Raw genomic sequence first — 20,760 nt, forward strand, 5'->3', positions numbered from 1 at the left:
CCAATTCCATATTATGGTAAGAACAGCTCAAATAAGCAAAGAGAAACAACAGTCCATCATTACTTTATGACATGAAGGTTAGTCAATCCAGAAAATGTCAAGAACTTTCTTCAAGTGCAGTCGCAAAAACTATCAAGTGCTATGATGAAACTGGCTCTCATGAGGACCGCCACAGGAAAGGAAGACTTACCTCTGCTGCAGAGGATAAATTCATTTGAGTTACCAGCCTCAGAAATTGCTATATAAATGAATGCTTCACAGAGTTCAAGTCACAGTCACATCTTAATATCAACTGTTCAGAGGAGACTGCGTAAATCAGGTCTTCATGGTCAAATTGCTGCAAAGAAACCACCACTAAAGGACACCAATAAGAAGAAGAGACTTGCTTCTGCCAAGAAACACGAGCAATGGACATTAGACTGGTGGAAACCTGTCCTTTGGTCTGATGAGTCCAAATTTGAGATTTTTGGATCCAACCGTCTTGTCTTTGTGAGGCGCAGAGTAGCTGAACGGATGATCTCTGCATGTGTAGTTTCCACCGTGAAGCATGGAGGAGGAGGTGTGATGTTGAAGCATGGTGGAGGAGGTGTGACGGTGTGGGGCTGCTTTGCTGGTGACACTGTCTGTGATTTATTTAGATTTCAAGGCACACTTCACCAGCATGGCTACCACAGCATTCTGCAGGGATATGCCATCCCATCTGGTATGCGCTTGGTGGCACTATCATTTGTTTTTAGACAGGACAATAACCCAACACACCTTCAGGCTGTGTGAGGGCAATTTGACGAAGAAGGACAGTGATGGAGTGCTGCATTAGTTGTCTTGACCTCCACAATCACCCGACCTCAACCCAATTGAGATGGTTTGGGATGAATTGGACCGCAGACTGAAGGAAAGGCAGCAAAACTGTCCAAACTTTTGATTGGTAATTTATATTCCTTCACTAACAAGTTGGATAACCTGATTAGATAAATAAACATTCCACACTATCTCAAACTTCACATATAGACATGTTATGAGAAACACACCTCAAATCTGATCATTTCTATGCTTTGATTAAAAACAAATCCAACAAAATTATCATTGAAACCCGTAGGGAGAGGAGACCATCCTCCAGTTTAACTCTGGGACCCTGACCCTGACAAGGAGGCCGAAGCCTACCTCTGAGCCCCTCACCTACCCCATCCTGGAGTGGGATGACATCAAGTTTGAAGATGTGATCGGAGAGGGCAACTTCGGACAGGTCATCAAGGCCATGATCAAGAAGGACGGGGCCAAGATGAGCGCTGCTATCAAGATGCTAAAAGGTAGTAGATACCACACACACATGTACCAACGCACGCATGCACGCACGCAGGCAAGCACTCACTCACACACCAGTGGTGGTCGGTGATGTTTAAGATGGAGGATGGATGATATATTTTTTATGAGCATGGACTTATTTCTATTACAGCATATTGGATGACTGTCATTCATATTCCATTCACCCAGCTCAATGTAAAATCGATAGGGTTAGCCTACTACATGACACTTGAATTTTCCCAATACCCATCATGATGTTGCTACAACTTAGTCTATGAATGACAGTTTACAACGTAGGTGCACAGGTTGAGAGAACATTTTGAGTAATCAAGGTGACAGACAGTGACACATTCAATACCGGCTTGCACACTATTGCTTGCATCTAGCTGATATAGGGTGTAATCATTAGTCCAACAGTTGCAAACAAGAGTTTCTAATGGACAAATTCCGGTATGTTCATCCCAATTTTGTTCCGTTTGCTTCCGTTTAAGAAACGTTTTTCAACAGAATCGGCGGAATGAATACACCCCTGATCACACGCAAACACAGTTCACTTTCATAGCAGCCACATACAAACAGTATAAACATTTTGCTTGTTGTATAATTCCTTCTCGCATCTACACTCTCTCCTCTCAAATTTTCCCTTCACTTGTGGACTTCAGCTGTCTGTGACCAGGGGAAAAAACCTTTCCAAGCCAAACCTAATAACTGCTAACCACTAAACACAGCCTACATCGTTGTCACCATATTAGCTAAAGACATTAGAAATGTCATAGTCAACATAGCTAATAGAACTAACGTGTTAGTAAACCCGCTACAATCATGCAGTACAGTATACAGTCAGCATCAGTTTAGCAATTACACCGGCGGGCCCCGGTAGCAATAAATGAATAAAACCAAAAGCTTACCATGACTTGGAAGAGTTCCAGTGTTGGACTGCCATAGCCAGCTAGCTAACATAGCATCCCTCTCTGTTTGAGCTGGGTGTTTGAGTAGGCTAGCTAAGTGAAAGTGAGAAAAAAAATCTCTCTCTCGCATCACATTCATTTTTAAAGAAATGAATTTGTTCAAAACTGTTCAACTATTGTTTTTCGCTCTCTTTGCGTCAACTACTGACCACATTTTATGCACTGCGGTGCTATCTGTAGCTTATGCTTTCAGTACTAGATTCATTTTCTGATCCTTTGATTGGGTGGACATCATGTCAGTTCATGCTGCAAGAGCCCAGATAGGTTAGAGGATGTCATCTGTAAGTTGTCATAATTACTGTGTAAGTCCATGGAAGGGGGTGAGAACCATGAGCCTCCTAGGTTTTGTATTGAAGTCAATGTACACAGAGGAGGACGGAAGCTAGTTGTCCTCCGGCTACGCTATGGCCCTACCCTACAGAGTGCTGTTGAGGCTACTGTAGACCTTCATTGCAAAATAGTGTGTTTTAATTAATTATTTGGATTATTATGTGAATATACAGTATCGTTCAAAAGTTTGGGGTCACTAGAAATGTCCTTGTTTTTGAAAGAAAAGCAACTTTTTTGTCCATTAAAATAACATCAAATTGATCAGAAATACAGTGTAGACATTGTTAATGTTGTAAATGACTATTGTAGCTCGAAACGGCAGATTTTTTTAATGGAATATCTACATAGGCATTCAGAAGCCCATTATCAACAGCCATCACTCCTGTGTTCCAATGGCACGTTGTGTTAGCTAATCTAAGTTTATAATTTTAAAATAATAATTGATCATTAGAAAACTCTTTTGCAATTATGTTAGCACAACTGAAAACTGTTGTTCTGATTAAAGAAGCAATAAAACTGGCCTTTAGACTTGAGTATCTGGAGCATCAGCATTTGTGGGTTCGATTACAGGCTCAAAATGGCCAGAAACAAAGACTTCTTCTGAAACTCATCAGCCTATTCTTGTTCTGAGAAATGAAGTCTATTCCATGCGATAAATTGCCAAGAAACTGAAGATCTCGTACAATGCTGTGTACTACTCCCTTCACAGAACAGCGCAAACAGGCTCTATCCAGAATAGAAAGAGGAGTGGGAGGCCCCGGTGCACAACTGAGCAAGAGGACAAGTATATTAGAGTGTCTAGGTTGAGAAACAAATGCCTCACAAGTCCTCAACTGGCAGCTTCATTAAATAGTACCCGCAAAACACCAGTCTCAACGTCAACAGTGAAGAGTCGACTCCGGGATGCTGGCCTTCTAGGCAGAGTTGCAAAGAAAAAGCCATATCTCAGACTGGCCAATAAAAATAAAATATTAAGATGGGCAAAGAACACAGACACTGGACAAAGGAACTTCATTTCTCAGAACATCAATAGAATGACGAGTTTCAGAAGAAAGTTCTTTGTTTCTGGCTATTTTGAGCCTGTAATCAAACCCCAAAAAGCTGATGCTCCAGATACTCAACCAGTCGAAAGAAGGCCAGTTTTATTGCTTCTTTAATCAGAACAACAATTTTCAGCTGTGCTAACATAATTACAAAAGGGTTTTCTAATGATCAATTAGCCTTTTAAAATGATAAACTTGGATTAGTTAACACAACATGCCTTTGGAACACAGGAGTGATGGTTGCTAATAATGGGCTTCTGAGCGCCTATGTAGATATTCCATAAAAAATCTGCCGTTTCCAGCTACAATAGTCATTTACAACATTAACAATGTCTACACTGTATTTCTGATCAATGTGATGTTATTTTAATAGACAAAATATTTGCTTTTCTTCAAAAAAACAAGGACATTTCTAAGTGACCCCAAACTTTTGAACGGTAGTGTATGTGATGTATATTTAGTATAGTTTTATCTAAAAAGGATATATATATATTTTTAAATGTTTCACTATTTTTATTTTTATGAAATTCACTGAGGAGGATGGTTCTCCCTTTCCTCCTCTGAGGAGCCTCCTTTGACACACACTTACTCTACCACACAAGCATGTACACACACACACACACACACACACACACACACACACACACACACACACACACATCAATAACTCAGTCAAAGAAACAAAACACACATTCTAACACAGTGATATAATGTCACAAAGCTTCTTTCTCTGTACACGTTTGTAACTTGCTGTGTGTGCTGTTTTGTTTTAAGCAGAGTTTGCCTCGGAGAATGACCACCGGGACTTTGCAGGAGAGCTGGAAGTGTTGTGTAAACTGGGCCAACATCCCAACATCATCAACCTCATAGGAGCCTGTGAAAACAGGGGTGAGCACACCACCTACTGGCCATGCTGGGCAATGCTCTTATTTGATACTATACTAAAGTATGGACATTGTAATCTCAAGGGAAGACTTCTAAAGTACTGTATCTCTTTAGGAAACATTTAAATAAATAAGTCTGTATTCTTATATGATAGCTATAGTATTCTGATAGTGATTTTAATATTTACATTTGAAACTCTGTTACACTACATTGTGTTAACGTATAGCCTTACTTTATATACGTTTGGACCAAGCTCTGAGCATGACATTTCTATTTCCTAGCCACTTCTGACAGTTTTGGGAAATAATTGAATTGCCTGTTTCACTTTGTATAAAGATCTACGATTGATAACATATGGTGGGGAGGAAGTTTAGAGTGGAAAGTACATTACCGGAGATAAAAAAAAAAATATATATATATATATATATACATCCTACTAAACCACCGTGGTTCTCAAGTAGCCTTGACTTAGCACTGGTGGTTCTCTCTCTCTCTCTCCTTCTCTCTCTCTATACAATTATGATGATTACAGCACAGAACTTGAATTCTATGTCTATGGATTACAGTATGATACTCAGTTAATGCCTTCCTGCCTTGAACATGATATTCTTATGGAGGCACAAATGGAACTGTTAGCGGGCGTAGGTGTGTCTGTGATGGCCAATACAGCACGGCTTGGAACACTGCTCGTCCAATCAGCATCCAGGATCCAAACAACCAGTTTTATAATGACGATCACAGCACAGGACGAGAATTCTATTTCTATGGAATACAGTATGACACTCCATTAATGCCTTCCTACCTCTCCATGGCAAACTTTAATGCAAACGGTGTCTCGCTAAACAAACTTCTCCATACAGTGTACCAGTAAATCATAAACGTTCTTTACTTTCCTTACTTTCCTGCTTCTCTCTACCCGTGTAGGGTACCTGTACATTGCCATTGAGTACGCCCCATATGGAAACCTGCTTGACTTCTTGCGTAAGAGCCGGGTCCTCGAGACAGACCCTGCCTTCGCCAAGGAGCACGGCACAGCCTCCACCCTCACCTCACAACAACTGCTGCAGTTCGCTGTCGACGTGGCCACTGGCATGCACTACCTTAGCGACAAACAGGTAGAGTATACACACGGGCATAGCTGTGGGAAGGAGCAGTGCAGAGGGTGCGGTAGCACCCCCTGAAAAATCAGAATTTAAAAAAATGTATTGAAGAAAAAAAACACACAAAAAAGTAATGGACTTGGCCTTTACTAGTCCTGTATTAGTGGACCAGTAAAAAAGGTATATTACCAAACTTGGATATAAACAACATCGAATTGGAAACACCAATTCAACTACTTCCCGTGGCTATGCACACAGGTACAGTTGAAGTCGGAAGTTTACATACACTTAGGTTCGAGTCACTAAAGCTTGTTTTTCAATCACTCCACAATTTTATTGTTAACAAACTATAGTTTTGGCAAGTCGGTGAGGACATTTACTTTGTGCATGGCACAAGTCATTTTTGCAACAATTGTTTACAGACAGATTTTTTCACTTATAATTCACTGTATCACAATTCCAATGGGTCAAACTTTTACATACACTAGTTGACTGTGCCTTTAAACAACTTGTAAACTTCTAGAAAATTATGTCATGGCTTTAGAAGCTTCTGATAGGCTAATTGACATCATTTGAGTCAATTGGAGGTGTACTTGTGGATGTATTTCAAGATCCTACATTCATACTCAGTGCCTCCTTGCTGGACATCCTGGGACAATCAAAATAAATCAGTCAAGACCTCAGACCTCCACAAGTCTGGTTCATCCTTGGTAGCAATTTCCAAATGCCTGAAGGTACCACATTCATCTGTACAAACAATAGTACGCAAGTATAAACACCATGGGACCACGCAGCCGTCATACTGCTCAGGAAGGAGATGCATTCTGTCTGCTAGAGATGAACGTACTTTGGTGCGAAAAGTGCAAATCAATCCCAGAACAACAGCAAAGGACCTTGTGAAGATGCTAGAGGAAACGGGTACAAAAGTATCTATAGCCACAGTAAAACGAGTCCTATATCGACATAACCTGAAAGGCTGCTCAGCAAGGAAGAAGCCACTGCTCCAAAACCACTATAAAAAAAGCCAGACTACTGCACGTGGGGACAAAGATCGTACTTTTTGGAGAAATGTCCTTTGGTCTGATGAAAGAAAAATAGAACGGTTTGGCCATAATGACCATCGTTATGTTTGGAGGAAAAAGGGGGAGGCTTGCAAGACAAAGAACACCATCCCAACCATTAAGCACGGGGGTGGCAGCATCATGTTGTGGGGGTGCTTTGCTGCAGGAAGGACTGGTGCACTTCACAAAATAGATGGCTTCATGAGGTAGGAAAATCATGTGGATATATTGAAGCAACATCTCAAGACATCAGTCAGGAAGTTAAAGCTTGGTCGCAAATGGGTCTTCCAAATGAACAATGACCACAAGCATACTTCCAAAGTTGTGGCAAAATGGCTTAAGGACAACAAAGTCAATGTATTGGAGTGGTCATCTGTGGGAAGAACTGAAAAACCGTGTGCGAGCAAGGAGGCCTACAAACCTGACTCAGTTACACCAGCTCTGTCAGGAGGAATGGGCCAAAATTCACCCAACTTATTGTGGGAAGCTTGTGGAAGGCTACCTGAAATGTTTGACCCAAGTTAAACAATTTAAAGGCAATGCTACCAAATACGATTTGAGTGTATGTAAACTTCTGACCCACTGGGAATGTGATGAAAGAAATAAAAGCTGAAATAAATAATTCTCTCTACTATTGTTCTGACATTTAAAATAAAATAAAGTGGTGATCCTAACTGACCTAAGACAGGGAATTTTTATTTGGATTAAATGCCAGGAATTGTGAAAAACTGAGTTTAAAAGTATTTGACTAAGGTGTATGTAAACTTCTGACTTCAACTGTATGCCTGTGAACTCTAAGTTGCGTCCTTGAGATGGGAGGGTGGTTGCCAATTATATGTTGTTTATATCCAAGTTTGGTAGTATCCTTTTTTTTTTTTTTTACAGCAATGCTATTCAATACACAAATGATGATTGATAAATAAGTGGGAATCTACAGGATCCTACATCAATGTAGATTTCCTCTCAGCATAAATTCATATGATATTCCCAGATGTGAGCTTCATATTTTCACCCTCTCCTCTCCTCTCTCTCTCTCTCTAGTTCATCCACAGAGACCTGGCAGCGAGGAACGTTTTAGTGGGAGACAACCTAGTGGCCAAGATAGCAGACTTCGGTCTGTCCCGAGGGGAGGAGGTCTACGTCAAAAAGACCATGGTGGGAGCTCAGTCACAGCGCATTAAGGAACAATAGCTAGGATTCTAGTGTGTATCATCATTGGTCAGCCAACATCAAGTAGCACATTCTGAAGAGAATGTGAAAATGTTGCACGGTGTCTCACACAAGAGCACTACTTACACTCTGTATGCATTTGGACACAGAAGCTACATTTTTATATTTGTCTCTTTACTCCAGCATTTTGGATTTGAGATGAAATGTTTAATATGAGCCGACGATACAGATCATCACTTTTCATTTGAGGGTATTTTCATGCATATCTGTTGTACCATTTAGAAATTAAATCACTTTATGCATCTAGTCCCGCCTTTTGAAGAAGTCCAAAGTATTTGGACAAATTCACTTAGTGTATTCAAGTAGTCAAAAGTGTAGTATTTGGTCCTATATTCCTAGCACACAATGGCTACATCAAGCTTGTGACTCTACAAACTAGTTGGATGCATTTCCAGTTTGTTTTGGTTGGGTTTTGGGTTATGTTTTGCCTAAAAAATAACTGAATGGTAAATGGAGTGGACTGGAGTAAGTGAGTGGATAGAGATAGATAGAACACTTCTAAATTCATCCTGATAATGCCATGATTAAGAAACAGAAATAATGAATCATGAATAATGATGAGTGAGAAGATTACAGAGGCTACAACAAAAACAACAAATTAATTAGTGATATATTGGGGGGGGGGGGGGGGGGGGGGGGTGATCCTTGCCTCTAACTTTCTCACTTGTCATTACTCACAATTCAGCCATGATTATCCATAACCACATTAATGTAGAAGTGTTCAGAAACGTCTTCTATTCTTACTTACAATAAAATGGACTCCAAAATGACACATTATTCACCATTTTGTTGCTATTTGATCAAATATAATCCGAAAGACAACAACAAAAAAAACTGCAAATGTATCCAATGAGTTTGTGGAGTCACGAGCTTTGATGTAGTCATTGAGTGCAAAGAATATGGGACCAAATACTAAACCTTTTGAAAAAAATTGCTGGAGTATAGAGCCAAATGCTAAAATGTTGCTTTACTGTCCAAATACTGTACATGTGGAGGGGAGAGTATGTCAGAAATGGGAAATAAGTCTGACATAAAAGTATCAACTGAAGAGGGCAGTAGTGTGTTTGACATGGCAACAAGTTACCTTACAAGTCCAATGTTCCCTTACAGCTAGTGATGAGAAGAGAGAAGCACAGGACTTGGACCATTATAATTCTGTACCAGACATACTTCATACTGTCAGTTAAAACCAAATTTGACAACTGAATTATACCACGTTTTCCAATGGGATGTCTTGGCTTTTTCTCTTTGTGCTGCAGGGGAGGTTGCCAGTGCGTTGGATGGCGATAGAGTCCCTAAACTACAGTGTGTACACCATCAAGAGTGACGTGTGAGTATCTGACTGGGAAACGTATATTCAACTATACTGAACAAAAATATAAACGCAACATGTAAAGTGTTGGTCCCGTGTTTCATGAGCTGAAATAAAAGATCCCAGAAATGTTCCATACGCACAAAAAACGTATTTCTCTCAAATGTTGTGCACAACATTTGTTTACATCCCTGTTAGTCAGCATTTCTCCTTTGTCAAGATAATCCATCCACCTGACAAGTGTGGCATATAAAGAAGCTTATTCAACAGCATGATCAATACACAGGTGCATCTTGTGTTGTAAACCTTAAAAGGCCACTCTAAAATGTGCAGTTTTGTCACACCTCACAATGCCACAGATGTGCCAAGTTTTTAGGGAGCGTGCAATTGGTATGCTGACAGCAGTAATGTCCACCAGAGGTATTGCCAGAGAATTTAATGTTCGTTTCTCTACCATAAGCCGCCTACAACGTTTTAGAAAATTTAGCAGTACACTCAACCAACCTCACAACCACAAACCTTGTGTAACCACACCAGCCCAGGACCTCCACATCCAGCTTCTTCACCTGCGGGATTATCTGAGACCAGCCACCCGGACAAACTGTCAGAAACCGTCTCAGGGAAGCTCATCTGCGTGCTCCTCGTTCTCACCAGGGTCTTGACCTGACTGCAGTTCGGCTTCGTAACTGACTTCAGTGGGCAAAGGCTCACATTAGATAGCCACTGGCACGCTGGAGAAGTATGCTCTTCACGGATGAATCCAGGTTTCAATTGTACCGTTTTAGATGGCAGACAGCGTGTGTGGCGTCATGTGTGCGAGCGGTTTGCTCATATCAACGTTGTGAACAGAGTGCCCCATGTTGGCAGTGGGGTTAGGGTATGGTCAGGCATAAGCTACGGACAATGATCACAATTGCATACATTTCACCCATTGAGCATGTTTGGGATGCTCTGGATCGACGTGTACGACAGCGTGTTCCAATTCCAGCCAATATCCAGAAACTTTGCACAGCCATTGAAGAGGAGTGGGACAACATTCCACAGGCCACAATCAACTGATCAACTCTATGTGAGGTGGTCACACCAGATACTGACTGGTTTTCTGATCCATGCCCATACCTTCTTTTTTAAAGGTATCTGTGACCAACAGATGCATATCTGTTTTCCCAGTCATGTGAAATCCATAGATTAATTTATTTCAATTGACTGATTTCCTTATATGAACTGTATCTCAGTAAAATCTTTGAAATTGTTGCATGTTGCGTTTTATACTGTATTTTTGTTCAGTATAGAACAAATCTTTAATTTATCTTTAGACACTTATGCCATGTCTTACACAGCTTCCGGTAAGGGCTAGAAGAAAATACAATGCCAGCAGTCACATCATTTCGCTCTCTCTCTCTACCCGGCTGTCCAGAACAACAAATCATGTTCCCCTCCATTCTCCTCCCCCCCAGCCTAGAGGCATGGCCGGCCCACTCATTAGGCAGGATTAGGATTAGGCTTTTTAGGTGAGCGCTGATGCCACCCTGTGATAAGCAGTGGCCCACTTTGTCAAAGGCAGGGGCGCAAAGTATTTTGCTTTGTCCATTCCCAGCTCTCCTCTCCAGGGTGCTGTTGGAGAGACACATTACTGCTGCGCTACCACACAACGTTCTGTCAAAGAAAAAAAGAAACTCTAACAGAAATCACCTAGCAGGTCGGAGGATGTGATAGAACGAGTATTGTGGCCTTTTCTGTAGTCTACAGGCTGGAGATAAAAACCGTGCCGGTTTCTCCTATCAAATAGCCAAACCTAAAATGGCGCCCAATCAACTAAAAAAATGTGCTGTCATGTTAACAAACAATATATCCTAAAAACAGGACTGGTCAAAGTAGAGTGAACAATATGGAAACGGAACGTTACAACTGTTGTCCATGAGTTTCACCCCGTTGTCATGATTAGTGGTTTCAAGTTTGCACCTGTACATTTTGGACAAGCTGATCGTAGCAAAAAAGACAATAGGCCCGACTTCTGCATTCCCTTCTATGTAAACACATTGCAAATAGGCTCACGATAACTCCTGATAAAGTTGGAGAGCTGATATTCAGAGCTTAAATAACCACATTGATTAGTCACAGGAATCAGGACTAATGAAGCCAATGCAACAGCTTGTTTTACAAATGGTTGGCCTACCACATGGACGGGCGTTCATAAAATTCCATAGTGAGCGACATGGATGGGCGCTACACCACAGTAAGCACGAGTCAATATCTTTTTGTGGTGTTTTACAAATGTTTGGCCTACCACATAGACGGGCATTCATAAAATGTTATTTCAGTCAAGCTGTAAGCACGGACCAACACTGACGCTTTTTGGATGTCTTTTTTTTGGTGCTGACCGGCCTTGATTTCTACATCCACGGTGGCTGGTTTTTGGTGCAGTCCTGACCGGCCTTGATTTCTACATCCACGGTGGCTGGTTTTTGGTCTGGTCCGTACTACATCTGAGCCAGTCGTAGACGTTTATGTTTGGTTCAGATTCTTTCCGGTCTGGACCAGCCTTGACTTGGCCCAAACATAGATGTCTCTAAATGACGTATTTTCAACTTTCATTCAGAATCAAAAAGGAACCTGATTTCAATGTCCGGAAGATACAAATTTTCAACATCTGGAAAATACGTATTTTCTACTTTCATTCAGAACTTAAAATGAACCTAACTTCATTGTCTGGAAAATATGTATTTTAGACGTCTTTGACTTCATTTTGCTTACTGGGACATTTTTAGTTTTGCAGGGGCACATATTTTGGTCTTGCCTAGGGTGGCACAATGGCAAGGACCGGCCCTGCCAAGAGGAGCATAGTGGAGCGGCCACACTACCACATAGAGCCTGTCAAACACAGACTATTTATACCCGGATCAGAATTGACTGGAAGGCCTGAGGACAGCTACAGGAAGTGGAACGAACGAGGCTGGTTAGGTTAGCAAAGAGGAGAGACGTTTCTGTAGTAAACATGTTGTTAACAAGCTTGCTGCAGCACTGTGTGTGTGTGTGTTGAGCCTTGTGTTGAAGAGAGCAAAGGCACTAATTTGGTGACACACCACAGAATATAAACAAAGATAACCAGACCGCTACTCTGTGTTTATGTTCTAGAGAAAGGTAGAGCGAGAGAGAGAGAGAGAAAGAGAGCAAGCGATAGAGGGAGAGCAGAAGAGATTGTTTACCTCAAGCTGAGTCAATGGGTTCATCATTGTATTTGTACAGAGTGACTGGCAGTTAACTGATTAACTTGCAGTGAGTTGGCTACATTGTCTTGTTAGTTGACAATCACATAGTCAGATGGTGCCTCTGTACAGATACTGAAGAGTACTTGTTGTTTCTCTCTCTGCTTTTACAGTTGTGAGGCTGCTCTAAAGTCCTCTGCTTTTACTAGGATGCGTTTACATTTCGTGCTATTACAAAATTATTCGGTATCAGTCAGTTGCATTCACAAGCTAATGTAAAAATATGTCATTAACATATATAAATAATTGAATTACAAGGCCACTAACTGTTCAATATCACTTAGCTCTTCCTCATTCTCTTCCTATATTTTCCCTCTCTTTCCTCTCCCTCTTTCTTTTTCTCAGGTGGTCTTTCGGTGTACTTCTATGGGAGATAGTGAGTTTAGGTAAGTTGACGTATAGTGATGCTGTGCGAATGTTGTACATATTATTAAATGAGGAATAGTAATAGCCCATATTCCTAGCAATGTGGGTTGTCACAGTGAGAAAATATATAACCAGTTCCCCCACAGCTTTCACACCAGAGAGAGAGGGGGAAGGTTCCCCAGCTGAGAGTTAACAGAGTAGGCATGCACAGAGAGTCAGCAGGACATCCCCCCTCACTCTGGGAAATATACTGTATCACATGAAAGGAAACATCTACTTTGCATGCCCGCCTGATGATGATGATGATGATGATGATGATGATGACAATCATGACCATGACAAAGAATGACTAAGACAAAGATGAGTCAATCAACTCCTTTCTCTGTGTCATTGTATCAACGTAAAAGTGATCCGTTCCCCCTGTTCTCTCTTTGTGTATCAGGTGGTACTCCCTACTGTGGGATGACCTGTGCTGAGCTCTATGAGAAACTCCCTCAGAGCTACAGGATGGAACAGCCCAGGAACTGTGACGACGAAGTGTAAGTGATGACCTGTGCTTGGACCTGTGTGTTTGTGTGTGAGAGAGAGGGAGGGAGGGGCTGTGTATATGTGTATACTGTTTGCGTGCACCGTTATAGTTGGTTCATTGTTTTGTTTTTTTCAGGTATGAGTTAATGAGGCAGTGCTGGAGAGACCGGCCGCATGAGAGACCTCCTTTCTCTCAGATCTCTGTACAGCTCAACAGGATGCAGGAGGCCAGGAAGGTAAGGAGACATTCACCTACAGTTTCACTTAGGACTCATCTTTTCAATAAGCTAGCAATTCCCTGATCTATCCCATAGGGCACAGAGGTAACCTGGTTCCAGACCTGTTTGTGTTGTCTTTCAGGAGTTGGCTGAGAGGGTCCTAGTTAGATAGAATTCCTCTTCAAATTGCATTCCTCACCCTAGTTCTCTAAATCATTCTACAGGCGTGGCCAAAAGTTGAATGACACACATATTAATTTTCACAAATTCTGCTGCCTCAGTTTGTATGATGGCAATTTGCATATACTCTAGAATGTTATGAAGAGTGATCAGATGAATTGCAATTAATTGCAAAGTCCCTCTTTGCCATGCAAATGAACTGAATCCCCCAAAAAACATTTCCACTTCATTTCAGCCCGGCCACAAAAGGACCATCTGAAATCATGTCAATGATTCTTTCGCTAACACAGGTGTGAGTGTTGACGAGGACAAGGCTGGAGATCACTCTGTTATGCTGATTAAGTTCAAATAACAGACTGGAAGCTTCAAAAGGAGGGTGGTGCTTGGAATCATTGTTCTTCCTCTGTCAACCACGGTTACCTGCAAGGAAACACGTGCCGTCATCATTGCTTTACACAAAAAGGGCTTCACAGTCAAGGATATTACTGCCAGTAAGATTGCACCTAAATCAACCATTTATCGGATCATCAAGAACTTCAAGGAGAGCGGTTCAATTGTTGTGAAAAAGGCTTCAGGGCACCCAAGAAAGTCCAGCAAGCGCCAGGACCGTCTCCTAATGTTGATTCATCTGCGGGATCAGGGCACCACCAGTATAGAGCTTGCTCAGGAATGGCAGGAGGAAGGTGTGAGTGCATCTACATGCACAGTGAGGTGAAGAATTTTGGAGGATGGCCTGGTGTCAAGAAGGGCAACAAAGAAGCCACTTCTCTCCAGGAAAAACATCAGGGTCAGACTGATATTCTGCAAAAGGTTCAGGGATTGGACTGCTGAGGACTGGGGTGAAGTCATTTTCTCTGATGAATCCCCTTTCCGATTGTTTGGTGCATCCGGAAAAAAGCTTGTCCTGGAGAAGACAAGGTGAGCACTACCATCATTCCTGTGTCATGCCAACAGTAAAGCATCCTGAGACCATTTATGCGTGGGGTTGCTTCTCAGCCAAGGGGGTGGGCTCACTCACAATCTTGCCTAAGAACACAGCCATGAATAAAGAATGGTACCAACACGTCCTCAGAGAGGAACTTATCCCAACCATCCAGGAACAGTTTCCAGCATGATGGAGCACCTTGCCATAAGGCAAAAGTGATAACTAAGTGGCTCGGAGAACAAAATATCAAAATTTTGGGTCCATGGCCAGGAAACTCCCCAGACCTTAATCCCATTGAGAACTTGTGGTCAATCCTCAAGAGGCAGGTGGACAAACAAAAACCCACAAATTCTGACAAACTCCGAGCATTGATTATGCAAGAATGGGCTGCCATCAGTCAGGATGTGGCCCAGAAGTTAATTGACAGCATTCCAGGGCGGATTGCAGAGGTCTTGAAAAAGAAGGGTCAACACTGCAAATATTGACTCTTTGCATCAACTTTGTAATTGTCAATAAAAGCCTTTGAAACATATGAAATGCTTGTAATTATATTTCAGTATTCCATAGTAACATCTGACAAAAATATCTAAAGACACTAAAGCAGCAGACTTTGTGGAAATTAATATTTATGTCATTCTCCAAACTTTTGGCAACGACTGTACACAATTAGAAAAAAAGGTGCTATCTAAAACCTTAAAAGGTTATTTGGCTGTCCCCATAGGAGAACTCTTTGAAGAACTAGTTTTGGTTTGAGGTAAAAAAAAACTTTTGGTTTGAGGTTGAACCATGTTCCATGTACTGTCGAGCCCTTTCCACAGAGGGTTCTACCTGAAACCAAAAAAGGTTCTACCTGGAACCAAAAAGGGTTCTCCTATGGGGACAACTGAAGAACCCTTTTGGAACACTTTCTTCTACGAGTGTACTATCTAACTACCATCGTTTCTCCTAACCTCCCTCCCCAGGCCTACGTGAACATGGCGCTCTTCGAGAACTTCACCTACGCCGGGATAGACGCCACGGCCGAGGAGGCCTGACTACCAGCCCCCACAGCCCCCGGCAGGTCACGTAGCCCACGGGAGAGGCCCCGGGGCTCAGCCCTGCGTTACTGCCGCCCCCCAGCTGCTGCCCAACGTGGGAACGGATGGAGTAGCAGACGATCCACCTGGACCACAAGGGTAAAGAGGGAGGACTGTGAAAGGACACTGTGGGGGTCTTATGGGGGCTGGGAAGGGAGATGTGGAACTGGACACTGCAGTCCTTTCTGAAGGAAAGTATAGAAGAATGAGGGGCTGCATGACGTGCTTAACAACCCTGCCAGGTGGGTTGGCGGTTGGGGCTGAGGGTTGCCTTTGGGCGTATTTGGGAAATGTGACAGTAGTCTTGGGACACGTTGTGGTCCTTGTTTGAAGGACAGGATGGACAAGGAAGATGCTCCATGACATGATACTACACTGCCGGAGTCACATGCTATTACACTGCCAGAGTCTGATGGGTGCTCAATGAACTTACAAGCCCTTCATCAAAACGGAGAGAGGACTTTTTTTGTGGACATATGCTCACACGTGTAGTTAGCTGTCCATTCTGAGATGGATCCGACTGGGGGAGAAAAAAAACAATGTTGCACTTGTCTATTCACTTATTTCTTGTTTTGTTGTAGGGGAGAGTGGGGTAAGTTGAACACTTTTTTACATTCATCATCACTCAGTTAAGGGAAATATAGTATCTTTCCATCAACGATATCTACATATATTTCCGGATGTTGTGTATCCCTGGAAATAATAAATATGCATGTAAACATTAGTTTTGAAAACATAGTGTGAGCAAAAAAAGTGGTCTCTTGGTGCCACCTACCTCTGTACTGAATTAACTATTACCACTACATTTTTTAAATCATCAAGCATATTTTAACACAGGCTTAACACCGAACAAACACTTTATTCTCGTTTTTGACACTTTTAACATAGGCCCTGTCGTCACCTCATATCCCAGTGATAATGCCATGCATTATGCCTGGAAAGAAAACACTTGAATTTGCTCAACTTGCCATTGGCTCAACTTAACCCAAGGCAAACATTTTGACTATATTAGCCCACACAGCTACAAGGATGCACTTTCATGCTCGGTTTAGGCCCTCATTGTAACGGTTTTCTTCATCTGAAGGAGAGGCGGACCAAAATGCAGCGTGGTGGTTATTCATGTTTTTAATAAAGACAACTATACATGAAATAACTAACAAAACAAGAAATGGGAAAACTCAAAACAGCCCTATCTGGTGGAAACACAGAGACAGGAACAATCACCCACAAACACACAGTGAAACCCAGGCTACCTAAGTATGATTCTCAATCAGAGACAACTAATGACACCTGTCTCTGATTGAGAACCATACTAGGCCGAAACATAGAAATACCCCAAAACATAGACTGCCCACCCAACTCACGCCCTGACCATACTAAATAAATACAAAACAAAGGAAATAAAGGTCAGAACGTGACACTCATATTGAAGCTCCTGTAGGGCGGTGCACAATTGGCCCAGTGTCGTCGGGGTTAAGGTTTGACCGGGGTAGGCCGTCCTTGTAAATAATAATTTGTTCTAAACTGGCTTATCTAGTTAATTAAAGGTTAAATATAAAAAAATGTAAAAAATCTAGAAACCCCAACTGATGCATAGAACAATCTTAAAATGATCTACTTTGGTTTAGATAAAAGCATCATGAAATCTCTAACACAATAAATGTATTTGACTTTTTTTTTTACCTAACTTGCTTATCATTTTTCCCCCCATGTGGTTTCTTCCTTCACAGACTCCGTGAAATGATGACCTCTTCCTAAATATTAGGTCAAAAATGATTCATTTTGTGTATTGTTTCCTAGAAACAAGGGTGGCTCAACTTACCCCACTCTCCCCTGTATCGCTTGCTTTACATAAGTATGTACCTCCTGTACTGTATTTGTTCCTTAACGTGTCCTTATCGAATTATATCATCCTCTTGTAAAAGTGTAGTATAAATCTTTTATACAGACAATTTGTTTACCTTTGTGACATACTGTATGCTACCTGTATCCCTTTGGATGGTGTATCTACTGGAACTACTCTGTGAGAAAAGGTTTTGTTTTCAGTTTTCTTTAATATAACCTCTCAGTGGTGACTGACTGGACTGAGGCACATAAATAACTTGAGCTTTGAATCTTAAGTAGTACATTTTACTCTTTCATCCCCCCCCCCCCTCCCCTGCTGTTGGATCTAGCCGGGAACCCGGTTTTGTGACAATGACATGATTTTGGAGGTATGCCAATGCGAGACTAGATCTAACCCATCAACTATGCCCCTATTGCCACTGTTTCTCAGAGTCCTGAAGTAAGGTAGAATAAAGTGTTGTTTTTACTCATGGTGGAGAGTGGGGGCACACTATTGGCTTACTATTGTCCCTCTGAATGTCAGTGTGTTTGGTGTCAGGGCTAAACCGCAGCCCAGGCTCTGCCCGGGGAGGTCTGAGGTTGACAGGGTCCTGGCCTCTTCCCTGGTGCAGAGAGCTGATCTTTTAGGACATACACCGAGACCAACACACAAACACAGAGCCTGGCCTCTTCCCTGCTGCAGGGAGCTGATCTGTCAATGTATTTCCTCCTGCTGACAGGCAAAGCACTGAGGACTGACACGCAGGGCCCCGCTGACTTGAGCTTCCTGACAGCAGAACACACACACACATACCGTAGACGGTCACACACACACAGACACACACACACACACACACTTGTTTTACCAAACAATTGATTCCCATTCAAACCTCACCTTCACCCTGAACCTAACTCCTAACCCTTAACCCTAACGGTGAATGTGCTTAAAGATGGCGGCTCCCATGTACTTACCACAAATGCATAGTTTGCTAAGTTCGCCATATTCTACATTGCTCTCCATTGGCACAGAAAACATTATCCAAGATGGAGTCAGTAAAAAAAATGATGAAAAGGTAGATTGTGCTGATTTACTGGCACATTGAACCAGAGCATTGTAGTTTAACTCTGTGGGTAGTGCTAAAACGATGACATCATATCTGAATTCCTCCATCTTGATGTACCTTTGCCATTCTAACCCTAACTGTAAACCTAAAATAGCCTTTTTCCTTGTAGGGCCCTTCAAAATGTCACCACGAATTTTCCTTGTTTTACTGTTCTTAGGACTTCTGTCCCCACAAGGATAGTCAAACCAAAAACACTATAACATAAACTGGACCTAAGAGACAGTGCACACAGGAGAAACGCACAGCTGTATCCTACTATCGACACAGATGCCCCTTTCGAGCGATTTAAGATTTCAGCCCTTCTACCAGGAAATAGGAACTGAAAAAGAAGCACCCCTGTCTATCATCCCTGTCTGCGGTCCTCTTTGAGGCAATGCTCCAGCTGGTCCTATGGACCTAGCTGTCTCCGGTCAACTGACCAATAGATTCGTTGGAAGAGATAGTTGCTGAATTGTGGTCACAATGTGTTGACACAGTGCCTTCAGAACGTGTTCACACCCCTTGACTTTTTTCCACATTTTGTTATCTTACAACCTGAATTTGAAATGGATTACATAGAGATTTTGTGTCACTGGCCTACACACAATAGCCCATAATGTCAAAGTGGAATTATGTTTTTAGAAATGTATACAAATGAATAAAAAATGAAAAGTTGAAATGTCTTGAGTCAGTAAGTATTCAACCTGTCTGTTATGGCAAGCCTAAATACGTTCAGGAGTACAAATGTGCTTAAGAAGTCACATAACATGTTGCATGGACTCACTCTGTGTGCAATAATAGTGTTTAACATGATTTTGGAATGACTTCCTCATCTTTGTACCCCACACATACAATTATCTGCAAGGCTCCCCAGTTAAGCAGTGAATTTCAAACACAAGCTTTGTTCGAATACCCATACTAACATACTGTATACTACATACAGAATGAGAATATACAACATACTATATACTATTAGTTCATTTTAGTATAGTGTTAACAACCGGTATCCTTTCAGTTGAGTGTACTAGCGCTATGTCTGTCTACCAGAAGCATAAATTCAGCAGTTATTTTGCGCTCTGGCGCACTCAGACGAAAGTGCTCTGAAACCGGAGTAGATAGCCAAAGTGAATTTACGAACACACCCGAATGTTAGCATATAGTTAATATACTGGCAAGTTCGATGTATTAGTAGCCAACAAATTGTCAGCCAGCATGACATGTAACGTAACTTATTTGAAAAGTCATTACTTTATTACATTGCTCAACATTTTCTTAACATGTGTTTAATAATTAGTTAGCAATGAATTTGTATCCACTCTCGTCGGACTTCGGCTGTATGTTTTCCACCATTTTCTTCAAATCTGAAAAAGTTATGAAGCCACGCCCATATTCGGAAGAATTGCATTATGGGCCTAACTGTCCACTGCTTGTATTTAGGCGAATGTAGTACGACATCCGGGAACTTCTGGCATACTAACTATATCCATACTAGGACCAACAAGCATACTACATACTCAATTTACTTCACAAATAGTAGGGTTATTGCGGTTAGTATGAGTATTCGAACACAGGTACAGATTCAACCACAAAGACCAGGGAGGTTTTCCAAATCTTCGCAAAGAAGGGCAGCTATTGGTAGATACATTTTTTTTTAAAAGACATTGAATCTCCCTTTGAGCATGGTGAAATGATTAATTACACAATAGATGGTGTATCAGTACACCAAGGGTCTACAAAGTTACAGACCTCCTTCCTAACTCAGTTCCTGCTCAGGGATTTCACCATGAAGCCAATGGTGACATTAAAATAGTCACAAAGTTTAACGGCTGTGATAGGAGAAAACTGAGGATGGCTCAACAACACTGTAGATACTCCACAATACTGACCTAAATGACAGAGTGAAAAGAAGGAAGCCTGTACAGAATAAAAATAGTTTAAAAAAACATGCATCCTGTTTGCAACAAGGCACTAAAGTAATAATGAAACAAATGTGGCTAACCAATTAACTTTAAGGGCCTGAATACAAAGTTTTATGTTTGGGGC

At 41.7% G+C, this 20,760-nt stretch overlaps 1 protein-coding gene across 2 annotated transcripts in view; it reads left to right on the forward strand.

Moving 5' to 3' along the window:
• The window catches only part of LOC139406815 (tyrosine-protein kinase receptor Tie-1-like), a 28,932-nt gene extending 11,190 nt beyond the window's left edge, over positions 1 to 17,742 (forward strand). Inside the window, exons 15-23 of one of the 2 annotated variants that reach the window (XM_071149869.1) lie at positions 1,097 to 1,307; positions 4,421 to 4,531; positions 5,453 to 5,643; positions 7,731 to 7,844; positions 9,179 to 9,249; positions 12,843 to 12,883; positions 13,306 to 13,402; positions 13,528 to 13,627; positions 15,677 to 17,742. In XM_071149869.1, the coding sequence (XP_071005970.1) occupies positions 1,097 to 1,307; positions 4,421 to 4,531; positions 5,453 to 5,643; positions 7,731 to 7,844; positions 9,179 to 9,249; positions 12,843 to 12,883; positions 13,306 to 13,402; positions 13,528 to 13,627; positions 15,677 to 15,748 (1,008 nt within the window). In that variant the 3' untranslated portion in view covers positions 15,749 to 17,742. Of the gene's footprint in view, positions 1 to 1,096; positions 1,308 to 4,417; positions 4,532 to 5,452; positions 5,644 to 7,730; positions 7,845 to 9,178; positions 9,250 to 12,842; positions 12,884 to 13,305; positions 13,403 to 13,527; positions 13,628 to 15,676 lie in introns of both variants that reach the window. The other variant, XM_071149868.1, reaches the window with a different exon arrangement.
• Positions 17,743 to 20,760: the final 3,018 nt, after the last annotated feature.

This window comes from Oncorhynchus clarkii, chromosome 4, assembly GCF_045791955.1.
Source record: "Oncorhynchus clarkii lewisi isolate Uvic-CL-2024 chromosome 4, UVic_Ocla_1.0, whole genome shotgun sequence".
Taxonomy (NCBI): domain Eukaryota; kingdom Metazoa; phylum Chordata; class Actinopteri; order Salmoniformes; family Salmonidae; genus Oncorhynchus; species Oncorhynchus clarkii.